Here is a 16591-nt window from a genome sequence, read left to right as displayed (position 1 = left end):
AGCCCTGTGTTTTTATTATTATTAACAGCTCGTGTATATTTTAATATCGATGAGTATTTCACTTTCTCTGGTCACAGGAACAACATGAATTTGTGCCTGCAGATGCAGTGCGAGTCGACTTTTGCCATCAGGTGGAAGACTGTATCCCCTCTCTCTGGTCAGTCTCACCGGAAAAAAGGAAGGAGGGAGCAAGTATCATGAGACGCGGATCCTCTGCTGCTCTCTTCCCTCCCTCCACTGAGACTAATGCCGTGTTCAAAACAACTGGGAACTGCGAATTTGGAAATCCCTGACTTCAGTGCGTTCAACACAACTGGGAATTCGGAAGAAACGAGATCCGACGGGGAAAATCGCTTTGAACTGTAATCCAACTCGGAAACTCGAGTATGTTTCTAGAACTCCTACTTTCCGAGCTGAAGTTCACTGACGTCATGATTTGACCTCATTTCCCCCCCAGTTGTCGTGAAAGCACCATGACCATCAGACGCAGGTACCATCAGTCCAGTAAAATAAAAAAGCGAATTATTTGCTAATTATTTCAATTTAGGTTCAGCTGTGCCTCGCAAGTGCTACACCAACTGATCTATTTTGTTATCAAAGTTCGAGTTTTTAAATATAATATGGTCTGAGAAGAACAGTATTGACAGGCCAGGTATATAGACAATATGCTGTGATAATGTATTAGGTCTACTGCACAAACTTCATCCTGACCAAAAAATAAAGCAATGTTTAAAAAAAATGGAGGGGTAGTTCTCGGCTTGCTTTTTGACTGTGAAAGTGATATTTTTCGGGGGGATATATAGTGACAAGAAAACCCTTTGGAATTACCTGGATTTCTGCATAAATTGGTCATACAATTTGATCTGATCTTCATCTAAGTCACAACAATAGACAAACACAGTCTGCTTAAACTAATAACAAACACATTATTGTATTTTTCTTGTCTATATTAAATACATAATTTAAACATTCTCAGTGTAGGTTGGAAAAAGTATGTGAACCCCTAGGCTAATGACTTCTCCAAAAGTTAATTGGAGTCAGGAGTCAGCTAACCTGGAGTCCAATCAATGAGATGAGATTGGAGATGTTGGTTAGAGCTGCCTTGCTCTATAAAAAACACTCAAATAAAATGTGAGTTTGCTATTCATAAGAAGCATTGCCTGATGTGAACCATGCCTCAAACAAAAGAGATCTCCTGTGGCCCATCGCTGCAGGCTCCGGACTGTGGCCCGTCGCTGCAGGCTCCGGACTGTTGCCCGACTCTGCAGGCTCCGGACTGTTGCCCGACGCTGCAGTCTCCGGACTGTGGCCCGTCGATGCAGTCTCCGGACTGTGGCCCGTCGCTACAGGCTCCGGACTGTGGCCCATTGCCGGAGGTTCCGGACTGTGAAACGTCGCCGGAAGCTCTGGACTGGGAACTGTCGCCGGAAGCTCTGGACTGGGAACTGTCGCCGGAAGCTCTAGACTGGGAATTGTCGCCGGACGCTCTGGACTGGGAATTGTCGCCGGAAGCTCTGGACTGGGAATTGTCGCCGGACGCTCTGGACTGGGAATTGTCGCCGGAAGCTCTGGACTGGGAACTGTCGCCGGACGCTCTTGACTGGGAATTGTCGCCGGAAGCTCTGGACTGGGAACTGTCGCCGGAAGCTCTGGTGTGTGTAGGCGCACTGGAGGCTTGATGCGTGGGACCGGTGGGACCGGCACCGGTGGCACCGGGCTGATGACACGCGCCTCAGGGCGAGTGCGCAGAGGAGGCACAGGACGTACTGGACTGTGGAGGACAGCGCAGAATGCTCAATGAGGTTAAGAAGAATCCTAGTGTCAGCTGAAGATTTACAGAAATCTCTGGAACATGCTAACATCTCTGTTGATGAGTCTACGATACGTAAAACACTTAACAAGAATGGTGTTCATAGGAGGACACCCCGGAAGAAGCCACTGCTGTCCAAAGAAAACAGTGCTGCACGTCTGAAGTTTGCAAAAGTGCACCTGGATGTTCAACAGTGCTACTGGCAAAATATTCTGTGAACAGATTAAACTATAGTTGAGTTTTTTACAAGGAACACATAACACTATGTGTGGAGAAAACATCAAAACCTCATCCCAAATGTAAAGTATGGTGGAGGGAGCATCATGGTTTGGGGCTGCTTTGCTGCCTCAGGGCCTGGACAGCTTGCTATCATCGACGGAAAAATGAATTCCCAAGTTTATCAAGACATTTTGCAGGAGAATAAAAGGCTGTCTGTCTGCCAATTGAAGCTCAACAGAAGTTGGGTGACGCAACAGGACAATGACCCAAAACACAAAAGTAAATCAACAACAGAATGGCTTCAACAGAAGAAAATACGCCTTCTGGAGTGGCCCAGTCAGAGTCCTGACCTCAACTCAATTTGAGATGCTGTGGTATGACCTCGAGAGCAGTTCACACCAGACATCCCAAGAATATTGCTGAACTAAAACAGTTTTGTAAAGATGAATGGTCCACAATTCCTGCTGACCATTGTGCAGGTCTGATTCGAAACTACAGAAAGCATTTCGTTGAGGTTGTTGCTGCCAAAGGAGGGTCAACCAGTTATTAAATCCAAGGGTTCACATACTTTTCCCACCCTGCACTGTGAATGTTTACAGTGTGTTCAATAAAGACATGAAAACGTATAATTGTTTGTTATTAGTTTAAGCAGACTGTTTGTCTATTGTTGTCACTTAGATGAAGATCAGATCTAATTGTATGACCAATTTATGCAGAAATCCAGGTAATTCCAAAGGGTTCACATGCTTTTTCTTGCCACTATCTTAAAAATAAATGTTATATAATATTCTTTGTTTCAGGTCAACATCATAAACAAATTGTAGATATCTATTCGAATTCCAAAATGAAATAAGGTAACTTATAACAACCAACAAAAACAATATGAATTATACATTCCCTTTCAGTTCTCTGCTTTAAGTGTTTCATTACTTCATTTTTTTTCTCATTAATTTCATGAACATAATTATTTTATTTTCCTTACTTAACACTGTTGCCAAATGTCTGGCTATAATGTGTAGTATACCCCTAACAGAGTATAGAGGCCTATACAACAAGATAGTCATTTTCTACAAGAAAGCAACAAGGGTCCAGTTGACCCATAAATTCACACATTTTTATATTGACACTTCTTAGGGTATCTGCAAGATTAGGGGGATAAGATAGCAAAAAGGGTCCCCATATTGGATAGAAATCTTGTTCCTAAATATAATACTAATTTTCTGTCATTTTTTAAAGATGATTGAGCTGTGCTAAGGTAAGTGAGGGCCTGTTCCCAATGACACCCAGTACAAATAGCTATGGGTCCATTCTTATATGACATGTGAACAAGCTCCATTTTTACATTTTTCCAGAAAGTCCAAAAGAGTTGGCCATGAGTGCCTTTTTCCCTTCATACACTTACAACAGGTATCAGAAAATTCTGCTTTCATTTAATTACATATAATGGGAGTCCTATGAACCTTTTGCATAATCTTATATTGCATCTCTTGCACCTTGTTGCAGATGGACAGTTGTCTTGCTTCGAGTATAGCCTTTGTCCAATTTAGAATTTTCTGGGCCTCTCCCCAGCTCCGTTTCCTATACCCTAATCAGTGCACCTCTTTCCTTTATTTTAACATGTGCAGGTAGTAAGTACACCATCATACTTTTGGGATAAGTGTCTTTTCAGATTCCACAATAATGATTTAGTTGTGGACATAACATCACCACACTCCCTCTCTTGCTCTTGGTCCTCGTCTTTGTAAGTCACCTTGATTTAACACCTGTGTGTTTTATCCGTTTATTTATGAAAATATTTAGTGAACTCCATGACAGTAGCTAAAGCAAGGGGCTATTAGCAGCACACAAATAGACTACAAATGCATGCTGTGGAGGAGGCATGCCCTGAGCTCATGAAGTGAGTGCTACTGGAGTACTACTGGAGCTGAGCGAGAAGGCGAAGTTCCAGCCTTTGGGAATCTCCTTCCATGCTCCAGTCAAATTGGGCACGCTCTGCTCCTCGCTCTTCTCCAGCTCCGCTCCGCTCACATACTCTGCCTCCAACTCAGTCGCGCTACCTGAAAACACGTGATACCGTAAAGTGTGGTGAATTCGCGGAAACTGATGAACGGATGGCTTGACTGTTTTTTGCCAGTGTCGGCTCGCTTTTGCCAGTGTCGGCTCACGATCGTAGTACATTTAGACGTGTGGAGGAGGTGTTGGGTTCTGTGAGACGGTGAGCTGTCACCCTGTTCGATCAGGGAGTAAGCTTCCCCACAAGAGTTGCTCAGCGGGCTAGAGAGGAAGTTTCTTTGTCATTTCACAAAGGTGAAGATTAAACAAGTCAGTCAGTGACTCAGAGTTCATGTCAATACAAAAACAGGTGAGCTATGAAGATGCAGCTACTGAAATGCACACTATTTGCAATAATAGTGTTGAACATGATTTTTAAATGACTACCCCATCTCAGTACACAGTGGTTGTATTTAAATAAGGTTAGGCCACATTGATTGGAAATGTGTTCTCATCTGTTGCTTAAGGGAGCTTTTGACTGAAAATGCATTGGGACAAAAACAACTACATAAGAAGATTTATAAGGTTGATTTCGACGGTCTTAAAATACAAATAAGTTGTCCCGAGACAAATAAATTGGTCCGTGACTGCTCGTCACTGTTCGTCATTTGCACCATAGATACCCCATTCCGTTAAGTGCATTTGTGGTGGTTATAACAGGTACAAGTAACTAACCACTAAGTTCTCACACCTAATATTATACACAGAATATGTCACTAGTTATGTTGAAATTCATCTCCTTTCATGTCATGTCTGGTATTTCCCCCTCATCTCATCTTCAAGACCTCAGTGCTTGCTCTACCAGGCAGCCAACATAACATAAACATTACCCACGCGGTAACCTACACATTGCAGCACACACATTGCAGCACACACACACACACACACACACACACACACACACACACACACACACACACACACACACACACACACACACACACACACACACACACACACACACACTGTTTGTGTGCTAATCAGTAAAGAGTGAACAATAAGAGGAATTTATTAATTTGAAAAGATAAATTCCATCCATTCCAAAAAGTTATTATTATATTGGCTGCCCATATTGAGTTTTACATACATACTGTAAGTGAACTGGAGTCTCTCAGTTCTATAAAACACTTAATCCCCAAGTCCGGCTAATTAAGCAGGATTTACAGTAAAGTATGCTATAATGGATTTTATCCAGTTAACTTGGACACTAAAGAAGCATGGCAGAGAAGCAAAAACAAACAAAGAAATCTAACAAATGTCTGTTTTAAGTTGTACATAACGTCTTTGCTGTAACTTTGGTGTCAATGTTACAGCGCTGTGATTGGTCTGCTCTGTGCTCCTGTGCAGTGTGGTCAGTCAGATACATAAAGCGGGAGTGGGGGGGAGGCCCTATCTCTGACATCCCTAAGGACAGTAGAAGCTCTGGGGGTCTTCAGCCTCAGCTTGTGCGGTAATGCAGCACTGGAGGAGGCTGCTGGGACCTGCTGTTCCCCCTCATCTGAACACCTTCTCTTAGGGGTGGGCCTCAGCAGGGGAACTCCCGGCCAGGACGATAGGGCAGGGGGGAGAAGCGGGGGCAGGAGAAGGGAGGATGAGTTTGCAGGGTGGAGGACACTGGGCATGTCTAAGATGTATGGATATCCCCTTCTGGTTGGTAGAGCTTGTGGATGGATTAGGGCAGGGGAAGGTTGCCCAGTCAGGACGGAGGGTCGGTGGTGGTAAGTGGGCAGGGTGGAGGGGTCTCTGTAGCTGGGCCTGCTGCCCCAGTAGACATCTCTGTCCAAGGACTGGGTTGAGATGCTGGGTGGCGGGGACTGGGGGCTGTAGGTGTTCGCATGGCGGAGCCGTAGCAGGCTGTTCTGGTGGGCAGCGTAGGCCGCAGGGCTCACCAGGCCAAAGTGGAGTTTGAGGGCCAGCAGTTCTGTGTTCAACCGGGTGTTCTCTTCACTCATGGCCACCAGGCGGCTCTCCAGCACATAATCGTTCACCCTCCTCTTCTCCCGCGACCGCTTGGCCGCCTCGTTGTTCTTGCGACGCTTCTCCCAGTAGGTGGCGTCCTTCTTCTCATTTGGGATAAACTCTCTCTTGCGCCGCAGGCCCTTGGGTGCCAGCTCCCACTCTAGGTAGGCTATGTGACCGTCCTCCATTTCCTCGATGCTCCCATTTGGAGATAGCGACATGGGTTCCATCTGGTCTCAGTATAGAAAGTAGGATGGCTGTTTCTTTGTTGGGCAGGTAAAAGGAAGATAAGTAACTTCTCATGCACTTCTTTCAGGTTGGTTTTCTAGGATGTCACCTGTGAAGGGCAAGTTAATTATTAGTAAAGTATTTGTCAAATCGTATGTATAGGCTATACATTTCCAAATTTCTGCTATACAGTATGTCTAAGTGCCTGGGTCACAGATCAGAACATTTATTGATTTCTGTGTTTGACCGTTGACAGCTCTGAATGAAATGCTGTTATAGAGCCACAAAGCCCACTCCTATCCCACTGTCAGCCCACTGCCCAGCCCTCAGTCTGTCTTTGAGACCAGACACCTCCACGTCTAGACAAGCTGAATAAAACAGTGGTGGAAAGGATGGAAAGGCAGAGAGGAGGAGTTGTCTGAGGTGTAACCAGACCCTCTAGTGTGACTAAAATAATCTTTATGTCTGAAAGACTTCCGGAGTGTGCAAGAAAATTGAATTGGTGATTAATATAGTATGTAAGATGGACATGAGGTAGTATGCATGACCTTCAAGTTAAAATGTTGGACAGTTAGTATGATAAGGTATTACGTGGCTGGTCTCTGCTCTACCAGCTCTTATGTCATTCACACAAACAATTTCTAGATTTGACACAGGAACTTCTCTGTACCTGCCTCTTCTTTCAACTTGACTAATCAACTCATATTATTCTCCTAGCTTAGACACTGAATACACATAGTTGAGAAAATAGCTGTTTTTGTGGACTTTTAATGATTTGCAAAGTTAAGATATGAGCTACATGTCATTTGTGACATACTGATTCGTGGCATGAATAATGTTGGCTGATAGAGCGGACAAGTCAAGTGATTGAGAGTGACAAACACACTCAATCTGCTCGGTGCAGAGCAGGCTCGTTTTAGAAACAAGGTTTTGCTTTCACAATGCTGCTCTCTCGCTTTCTCTCTCTTTTTTTCTCTCTCTCACATACACACACACTCATGTTTTTCTGATGGTGCACTCACTTGTCCACCCCCAGCTACTGATTGTCTGCAATGTGCCCACCGCTTGCTCCATATCTTCTACCTCCCTTTCATTTTCTGGCCCTCGCCCCTTACATGCAGATGAGAGGGGGGTCAGTTAGGAGTGAGACTACATGTGCCCTAGCTAGAGGACAATACGTACAAACAGGAACATAGAAACCCTAAAATGAAAAGGCACTACAATGGAGCCCTGCTCATCTGTTGCAGGGGATTGCAGGGGAGGGTGAGTGGGTGGGTGAGTGGGTGCGTTTGGTGGGAAGCTGTGCAGGAGGAACAAAGCTATGTTAGATTTGCTTAACCACAGCTATGAGACTACGCGGCCTGTGTGTGTAGTGTGTGAAGTGAATACACAGATGCACTCTCTCACACACATATGCAGAAAGATCAGACTGAGATATTCTTAATCAATCTGGGAACATCTGAAACAGAATTCCTACAGTTACATGTTATCAAGCTATTATTCATGTTCATCTGTTTAGCCAGTGTGAAGCCACTCCTGAACCGTTACAGGCTTATTAATAAGAGCACCATGTCCCAATGTGAACTCTGATCTGTCTGAATGTCAGTGTATGCAACTCAATAGTTTGATTGATTGGTTTGGATTTCAATGTTGGCTGCTGATTGATGTTGTTTGGCCACCATGTTTCCCTACAGCAGAGAGAGCTGAGACCATTCTGTACCAGCTGTCAGCCCCGTGATGCCAGCATCATAACCACCAGAGCAACATAATAACTACTAGAATCCTCCGAAGGTGACCAGATGAATGTAGCTCTATAGGCTGAAGTAGTTATAGACAGGGTATGCAGGGACAAGCTAAGGTCCTGTAGTGGTGTGTTGCAATTGAGATAAGTGCATGTGTGACATAGACAAAAATACACTAGAGATTTGCACTACAGATCCGCAGATGACGCATTCTCTGTTGCACTCCTCACTGCCCTTTCCCACACGACAAAAAGAACACCTACAGTATGTGAGAATGCTGTTCATTCACTGCAGCTCAGCATTCAACACCATAGTGCCCTCCAAGCTAAGGACCCTGTAAAGTCTACGGCAGTTGTGTTCGGCGCATGTGACAAATAACATTTAATTTGATTTGAGGACGCTGGGATTAAACACCTTCCTCTGCAACTCTATCATGGATTTCCTGACGGGCTCCACAGGTAGTGAGGGTAGGCAACAACACATCCACCACGCTAACCCTCAACACGGGGGCCCCTCAGGGGTGCATGTTTAGTCCCTTCCAGTACTCCCTATTCACCCACCACTCCAACACCTTCATTAAGTTTGCCGACAACACGACGGTGGTAGGCCTGATCACCGACGACAATGAGACAGCCTACAGGGAGGAAGTCAAAGACCTGACATGGTGGTGCCAGTACAACAACCGCTCCCTCAACGTCAGCAAGACAAAGGAGCTGATCGTAGACCACAGGAAACAGATGGCGAGCACGCCCACATTCACATCGACAGGGCTGTAGTGGATCGGGTCGAGAGTTCCTCGGTGTCCACAGCACTGAGGACCTATCATGGTCCAAACACACCAACAGAGTCCCCTCAGGAGGCTGAAAAGATTTAGCATGGCCTCTCAGATCCTCAAAAGGTTCTCCAGCTGCACCATTGAGAGCATCTTGACTGGCTGCATCACCGCTTGGTATGACAACTGCTTGGCATCCGACCGCAAGGCACTACTGTACTGGGCAGTAGTGCGTACTGCCCAGTACATCACTGGGGCCAAGCTTCCTGCCATCCAGGACCTCTATACAAGTTAGTGTCAGGGCCCTAAAAATCATCAAAGACTCCAAGTCTGGGACCAAAGGGATCCTGAACAGCTTCTACCCGCAAGCCTTACGACTGCTGAACAGTTAATCAAATGGCTACCCGGACTATTTACATTGATCCCCTTCTTTTTGCACTAACTCTCTTGCGTTGGCTGTATGCACACTCACTGGACTTTACTCACATATACTACACTGACACTCCAACACACACATACAGTGCCTTCAGAAAGTATACACACACCTAGACTCTTTCTAAATGTCATTGTGTTACAGCCTGGTGTTACAGCCTGAATTTAAAACTGTCACTGGCCTACACACAATACCCCATAATGTCAAAGAGGAATTATGTTTTTAGAAGTTGTTACAATTTAATTAATAATGAAAAGCTGAAAAGTTTTGAGTCAATACGTATTCAAGTCCTTTGCTATGGCAAGCCAAAATAAGTTCCGGAGTAAAAATTTGCTTAACAAGTCACATAATAAGTTGAATGGACTCGCTCTGTGTGCAATAATAGTGTTTAACATGATTTTTGAATGTCTACCTCATCTCTGTACCCCACATATACAATTATCGTTAAGGTCCCTCAATCGAGCAGTGCATTTAAAACACAGATTCAACCACAAAGATCAGGGAGGATTCCCAATGCTTTAAACATCCCAGAAATGACTGTGCACTTGGGTGACACTACTTACTCATATGTTTTATCAAAGTCTGATCACAATCACAATTGTGCATAATACAGTGTGTCCATCCTATACTGGTGTAATTATACTGGCAGGTACATCATCTGAAGATAACTAATGAAATGAGAATGATTACAGATGCTATCACACAGGTATCATTATCTAGATGTGTAAGATATCCTGTGTTTGATGACAACATGGCTCTCTCTGTGCACTTTTGATATTTGGTCTGTATTTCAAAGCAAAAAACTACATCTGTGTGTTTTACAAAATTCCCCAAAGGTCAAAATAACAATGACTTGTTAATTTCTATGCGTCAGAGGGGTTGCCAGTGTCATGATATTCAGAAGTATCATGGTAAGCAAATAAAACATGAAGCGCACTACATTTCTTGAGAATAACCGTTGTAATATTGGAAATAAACAAACAGCCTTATGTTGTCATTCAGAGTCACGTTTTCATTTTCCAAGCTATAGCACACAATATTTTACCTAAAGCAGGTTTTTGAAGAGTTGAGTCTGCTTCGTGTTTTCCTTTTTGCCACATAACATAGCTATTATAGCTTCTTATAATGTTACCTCGACTTATCGTGAAATGTCCTGCAAGTTCTCTTTTTTATTAATACTTTGCAAGAAGTCTGTCCTATCCTTCTATTAGATTCTGTCACGGCTGTTGTAAGAAGAGGACCAAGGTGCAGCGTGGTGAGCGTACATACTTTTAATAGTAGATGTCGCCAACAAAACAATAAACAATACCAAAACAAACCGTGAAGCTTAAGGCTATGTGCCATCAAACAAAGTTAACTTCCCACAAAGACAGGTGGAAAAAAGGGCTACCTAAGTATGGTTCTCAATCATAGACAACGATAGACAGCTGCCTCTGATTGAGAACCACACCCGGCCAAACACAAAGAAATAGAAAACATAGAAATAAAGAAACTAGAATGCTCACCCTAGTCACACCCTGGCCTAACCAAAATAGAGAATAAAAGCCTCTCTATGGCCAGGGCATGACAGATTCATTATGTAGATCTTGGCATAGCCTGAAGCAAAAATGCAATATTATGATTACTAACAATATTGAAAAGGAACATGTTGCAAGTACGAGAATCCCAGAAAATACAGCTTTGTGATAAAAATATTATTTCTTCTTCAAGTTTACAGTAGACCAACTCTGTTGTGCTTTGCTGCTATACTTAGTCTTTGAAGTGGCAGTCAGAGCGAAGGGCATCAAAATGTACCCAAAGACTGAGGTGAGAGACAGAGAGTAAAGCTCTGCCTTGTGGTGGAGAGTACATGCACCTTGAGGTTGAAAATGCACTGTCTGCCCAATCCCCTGCACTAAATATACTGTAGATGGACCTCTGTCCAAGGCTTGTGGGCAAACTTCTCAAGGTTTCCCATGCTTATACCCTGATGAAGACAGCTTGGCTGTCGAAACGTTGGACATTACATTTTTGCGTGCGGCTCTCCTTTGTTTTCAAGTTCCCATGCTGTTGTGCCTTCTCTTTACATTGTTGTACAACAAGCTAGAAAAATTGCAAACCATAATTATTTATGCCTCTTCTTCATCAATTCATAACTAGAAGCAAACAATCTGCTTATGGAGTGTACAATCATACCCAAACCATTTTAAACCTCATTGACATTGCTAAAGTATTTCATGGGGTGCTGCATGTTTATAGCCAGGTGCTAGAGTTGCTGGTTGCTAAAGTTGCTGGAGGTAGAGCAGAGCTGTGTCGTGATGGCAGAGTGGCCTAAAACTTGCCCCAACGGTGAGTTGGAGGACATTTGTCAGGGGTCAAGGGCTGAGGCCTAGCAAGTGGAGAGCAGTGCTACTGTGTAGGGAGTAGGACAACAGAGGACTGCAGCAGAGTGTTGCTCAGCTTCCTGAACAGTCCTCTCCAGAGACGAGTCCCTCACTGCGTGAGTTACTGCACCTGCTGCTTATTGACACGCTAATTATAGACACTGCTTTTTAGTAAGGAACTTTTAAACTTCTTCTTTTGACACCTATCTGTTTTTACAGCATAAGTCACAGCACCAGTTGGTCTGTTGTTGTTTCCTTCCTTGCTTTGTGAAGTACTTGAGTCTCTCTCCCTGGTACCTAATAGGAAACCATTGGTTAACCTCCTGACTTTTACTGTTAATGTTTTCAGCGATCTGTCATGGCGGCAATAACAAACAATGGATGTCCAGTACCTCTTAAATTCTCCAGAGAATATTGCCTTCACCACAAGCATGCCTTTTCAGTTTAACACATACATTCCTTGAAATATAACATATCAAATTAGTTAGGGATGTACTGTAGCATCTTTCTTGCATTGTATGTGTCTAGAGTCTATAGGAAAAGTACTTTTTTATAAACACTGTTTTTTGTAAAAGTACTTTACTAACACTTTTATTGACGCTTTTTAATTTGCTCGTCGACAGAAGAAGAACAGCAAAAAGCTCCATTATTCATTCTCTGGTTGTTCTACCATCTACATGTAGAGCCAGACTAACTAAGCCTTTGTAAATCTGCAAAGTTTGTACTGTTTTCTACAGGGAATAAAATACCAAAATAAATGTTTACTTGAAGATAATATTATCTGCTGATATCTGTCTCTTTTTTCAATTATACCTTTTCCCCCTCTTATTTAGAACAGTAAATGGTCACTTAAAAACATTTTGTTATTGCTATAATCACTTTTACTATGTAAACTTGGAAAGGTCTTACATGTCCTACACAGGCTGATGAACGTTTCACATTTCTCACTTATGCAACACAAATGCCCAAAATAGCATTATTCTATTGCTTTTTGTATGTTGCACAAAAGTATTCTAAATAAGTTAAAGAAAGTTGTTAATTTGTTTGTTAATTTGTTTCATTATCAAATGTGTTATCTTTTTTTAATAGGGAAGTCACCTCATTTAAAATATACCCAGATCTGAGATACCACGTCTAAAATAGACTTGGTATTATAACACCTCCAACAAGTCTGAAAACCAGAATACTGTAAGTTAAGACAAACGTTTCAGTTTTGAAAGTATTATTCTCTGATTACTGCTCCAAGTTGAGGCTTGAGAGTGACAGCGGTAAGTCAAGCTGTGGACTGCCAGTGCATGGGTAAAAAAAATCACATATCGTACCCATTTACCTTACTCTCTGTCGCTCTATATGTCATATGTATAGGGAACTTTAATTTAGACATTGTCTGTCCACCACAGAGGTGAGTGAAAATGAACACAGGACCTTACCTTCTGCTGCTGGCAACTATATTCCAGTAAGTCCACCACTGACACAATGTGACAATGACCTCAGTCAATGTTCCACCGCCCGCCCATTGTGTCTCTGTGAGCAGGAGACGGTAACTTACAGAACTGTATACTCATCCTTCCCCTGTATCTCACCTGAAGTTCACCTACGGTAAAGAGGCTTCCTCACAGACCACCACAATGTGTGACCTCACACTTAACCTTTTTTCTCTTTCTTAGCATATTATATCTGTCTGTCTGCCTGTTTGTCTGTCTACCCCCACTCCACCTAGCCTAGCCCACCACTTCTGTTCTGTGTGTCTGTATCCTCCTCAGTCCCCCTCAATGTGGTAGTCGTGGCTTACTTATTTTCATCGTCTGGGAGATGTGTTTGAGCAAAGGGAGGCTGGAAGTGTCAGCCATTAGATCTGATACCTGGCTTACCAGGTCCTTCCTTTTTCTCTCTTTCTAGCCCCTTACCTATCACTCTGTATTCTTTGTTGTGATAAGGTAATTTACTTAAAGATGCAAAAAAATCCCTCATATGACCACAAGTTTTACAACAACTTTCAATAAAATGTCTGTCCTTTGTCATACTAGGGGTGACATTTCTTTGTCTACTGGGGTAAACACTGGAAGTGGGATCCTGTGGAAAACTTTGTATAGCTTTGTTATAAAGGATTATGTTGTAAATCTGAGGTCAAGAATAATCCTGCTAAGATTGGGAAATTCCAGTGCAATGGTAAAATAGCGTAGTCCTATTGTGTCAGCGAACGTTTTGATTATCCAGCGTCAACAGTTAGGCTCCATTTGTTCACAACTGTCATGATCTTTCTAGTTTGTTAACAACTAATTCATAATTACTTCTTGCAATTTGACATACATTTTTTAGGGGGGTTAACCTGTATGATTTGGAAGATTTTGACAAACAATACTTTATTGACCAAGCATGTCATGTTGTACAGTACTCCATCTAGTGGCTTATCGTAGAAACAAGTCTTGTATTTTTTTGAGAAGGGTCTATCCGCTGGCCGCAGGCAGGCCTACTGTTACAAGCAGCCTCAATGACAGTGGGCGTGGCATGTAGTGAGGCAATGCTAATAGGCGTTTCATGCTGGGCGTTCCTTGTAGTAACTGCAGTCTGCAGGTAGACATTATTGCATGGATTGCCATAGATTATAATGTGTTGTGCAGTACAATGCTATACTGCAGTGCCTTCTGCTGGATGCCTAGTAAGGGTTTACGCATGAAGAATAGTGCGTTTTCCTGATTCAGGCCAAGCCTAGTCCTGTACTAGAAAGCACTTTCAATGAAGAATATCCAATTGGCATGCTTTTTAGAGTAGCAATATGTTTAATCTAGGTTCTGGGAAACCAGCCCGTAGAATGTGGCCAGTGGAAATCAACCATTACGGGACCTATGGAGACATCTGGTCAACTCTGAATATTCTTTCCGTTGAGTGACGACCATGCTTCAAGGGTTCATTAGTTACCCAATTAGTTCTCCAATGTCATCTCGTTTTCTTACTATTACAAGTAGTTGTTTTGTTACTATAACTGTTGCTATACTCGTTTTGTAGTTACTGTGCACTAAATGGCTTTAGTTTGGTTTTAATTGTAGTTATAGTTATATATTCAGCTATTTACTGCCATAGCAGCAGGCAGGAGGTGATGATGGGTAAACCATATCTCATATTGAATGAGTGATGTTCTCACATGAGTGTGAAGGGCCTCAGTCAAAAATTAGACGTGCTCAAAAGAGTCTGGTGTTAACAGACGTGTCCATGCTGTCACCATTCAGCACCATTGGTTTCACACCCCAAAGCAGCATGGCAATTACACTCTCCTCTTGTGAGCTCTCCTCTCGTGAGCTCTCCTCACCCACATGAAATAGAGTTCACATATGGCTGGTATAAATAACTCATATAGAAGTATTGTATTTTGTTATTTGACAATGAGTAGGCTACTGTACACTTAGAAGTGGGCTACTGTAGGAATTTGGTGTTCTAGAATCACTTGCTATTATCTTGGCAAGTCTGTACTGAAACATCTGTAGGTGCACAGTTTATAATGGTGAGAGGTCTATGTGCAAAAGAGTGAAAATTAATCATAAGCCTAGTGCTTTTCTTACTACTGTTGAGAACATCGGTGGCAGCATCTTAGATGTGCAGTTAAAGCTACTGAAGGGTATACTGTGAATCGCCATACTTCAAGGTGTTAAACGTGCTTTAGGAAAAGGGTTAAGGTTAGGGGAAAGGTTACCTTAACCCTTTAACCTAACTCCTAAACTTAACCCTAACCCCTAGCCTAGCTAGCGTTGGCCAGCTAGCTAACGTTAGCCACTTGGCCACCTAGCTAGAATTCGTAACATACTATAAGTTTTGCAAATTCGTAACATATTGTATGTTTTGCATATTCGTAACATATAATACGAATTGTAATAGTCTGTGATTGGCATCCACAAATGAATACATACCATATGAAACGTAACATATACTAAATGGAGTGTCTGGGATTTACCTACAGAAAAATACGAAATGCTCTGAGACCAGGTTGCAGCCAGCCAGCAACCAGCCAGCCATTCTAAGACATATCAGCATGTGAATTGGTAAAACGCCCGCTTTTCCATAAAAATGCATTGAATTAGCCTGCCAGTCAAAAGTTTGGACAAGGGTTTTTCTATATTTTTACTATTTTCTACATTGTAGAATAATAGTGAAGACATCAAAACTATGAAATAACATATATGGAATCATGTAGTAACCAAAAAAGTGTTAAATAAATCATAATATATTTTATATTTGAGATTCTTCAAAGTAGCCACCCTTTGCCTTAATGACAGCTTTGCACACTCTTAGCATTCTCTCAACCAGCTTCATGAGGTAGTCACCTGGAATGCATTTCAATTAACAGGTGTGCCTTGTTAAAAGTTAATTTGTGGAATTTCTTTCCTTCTTAATGCGTATGAGCTAATCAGTTGTGTTGTGACAAGGTAGTGGTGGTGTACAGAAGATTGCCTTATTTGGTTAAATAGCAAGTCCATATTATGGCAAGAACAGCGCAAATAAGTAAAGAGAAACGACAGTCCATCATTACTTTAAGACATGAAGGTCAGTCAATCTGGAAATATTCAAGAACTTTGAACGTTTCTTCAAGTGCAGTCACAACAGTCACAAAAACCATCAGGCGCTATGATGAAACTGGCTCTCATGAGGACCGCCACAGGAAGAAAGACCCAGAGTTACCTCTGCTACAGAGGATTAGTTCATTAGAGTTACCAGCCTCAGAAATTGCAGCCCAAATAAATGCTTCACAGAGTTCAAGAAACAGACATTAAAACATCAACTGTTCAGAGGAGACTGTGAATCAGGCCTTCATGGTTGAACTGCTTCAAATCCACTACTAAAGGACACCAATAATAAGAAGAGACTTGCTTAGGCCAAGAAACACGAGCAATGGACATTAGACCGGTGGAAATCTGTCCTTCGGTCTGATGGGTCCAAATTTGAGATTACGGGTTCCAACCACCGTGTCTTTGTGAGACACAGAGTAGGTGAATGGATGTTCTCTGCATGTGTGGTTCCCAC

The 16591-nt window shown here is 42.6% G+C and overlaps 1 protein-coding gene across 1 annotated transcript; it reads right to left on the bottom strand.

Moving 5' to 3' along the window:
- Positions 1 to 5074: 5074 nt before the first annotated feature.
- Positions 5075 to 15453, bottom strand: LOC139541018 (nuclear factor interleukin-3-regulated protein-like). The gene is made up of 2 exons (XM_071345172.1): positions 13009 to 15453; positions 5075 to 6377 (listed from the first exon to the last, which is right to left on the bottom strand). Exon 2 carries the CDS (start codon positions 6268 to 6270, stop codon positions 5434 to 5436), a length of 837 nt encoding a protein of 278 aa, XP_071201273.1. The 5' UTR covers positions 6271 to 6377; positions 13009 to 15453; the 3' UTR covers positions 5075 to 5433.
- Positions 15454 to 16591: the final 1138 nt, after the last annotated feature.

This window comes from Salvelinus alpinus, chromosome 16 (genome assembly GCF_045679555.1).
Source record: "Salvelinus alpinus chromosome 16, SLU_Salpinus.1, whole genome shotgun sequence".
In the NCBI taxonomy this organism is placed as follows: domain Eukaryota; kingdom Metazoa; phylum Chordata; class Actinopteri; order Salmoniformes; family Salmonidae; genus Salvelinus; species Salvelinus alpinus.
Note: the sequence above shows the minus strand (reverse complement) of the source record. Positions and strands in the feature narration are given on the sequence as shown.

Coding starts and splice junctions, on each gene's coding strand:
- LOC139541018 (XM_071345172.1), bottom strand. CDS start 6,270: ATGGAACCCATGTCGCTATCTCCAAATGGGAGCATCGAGGAAATGGAG.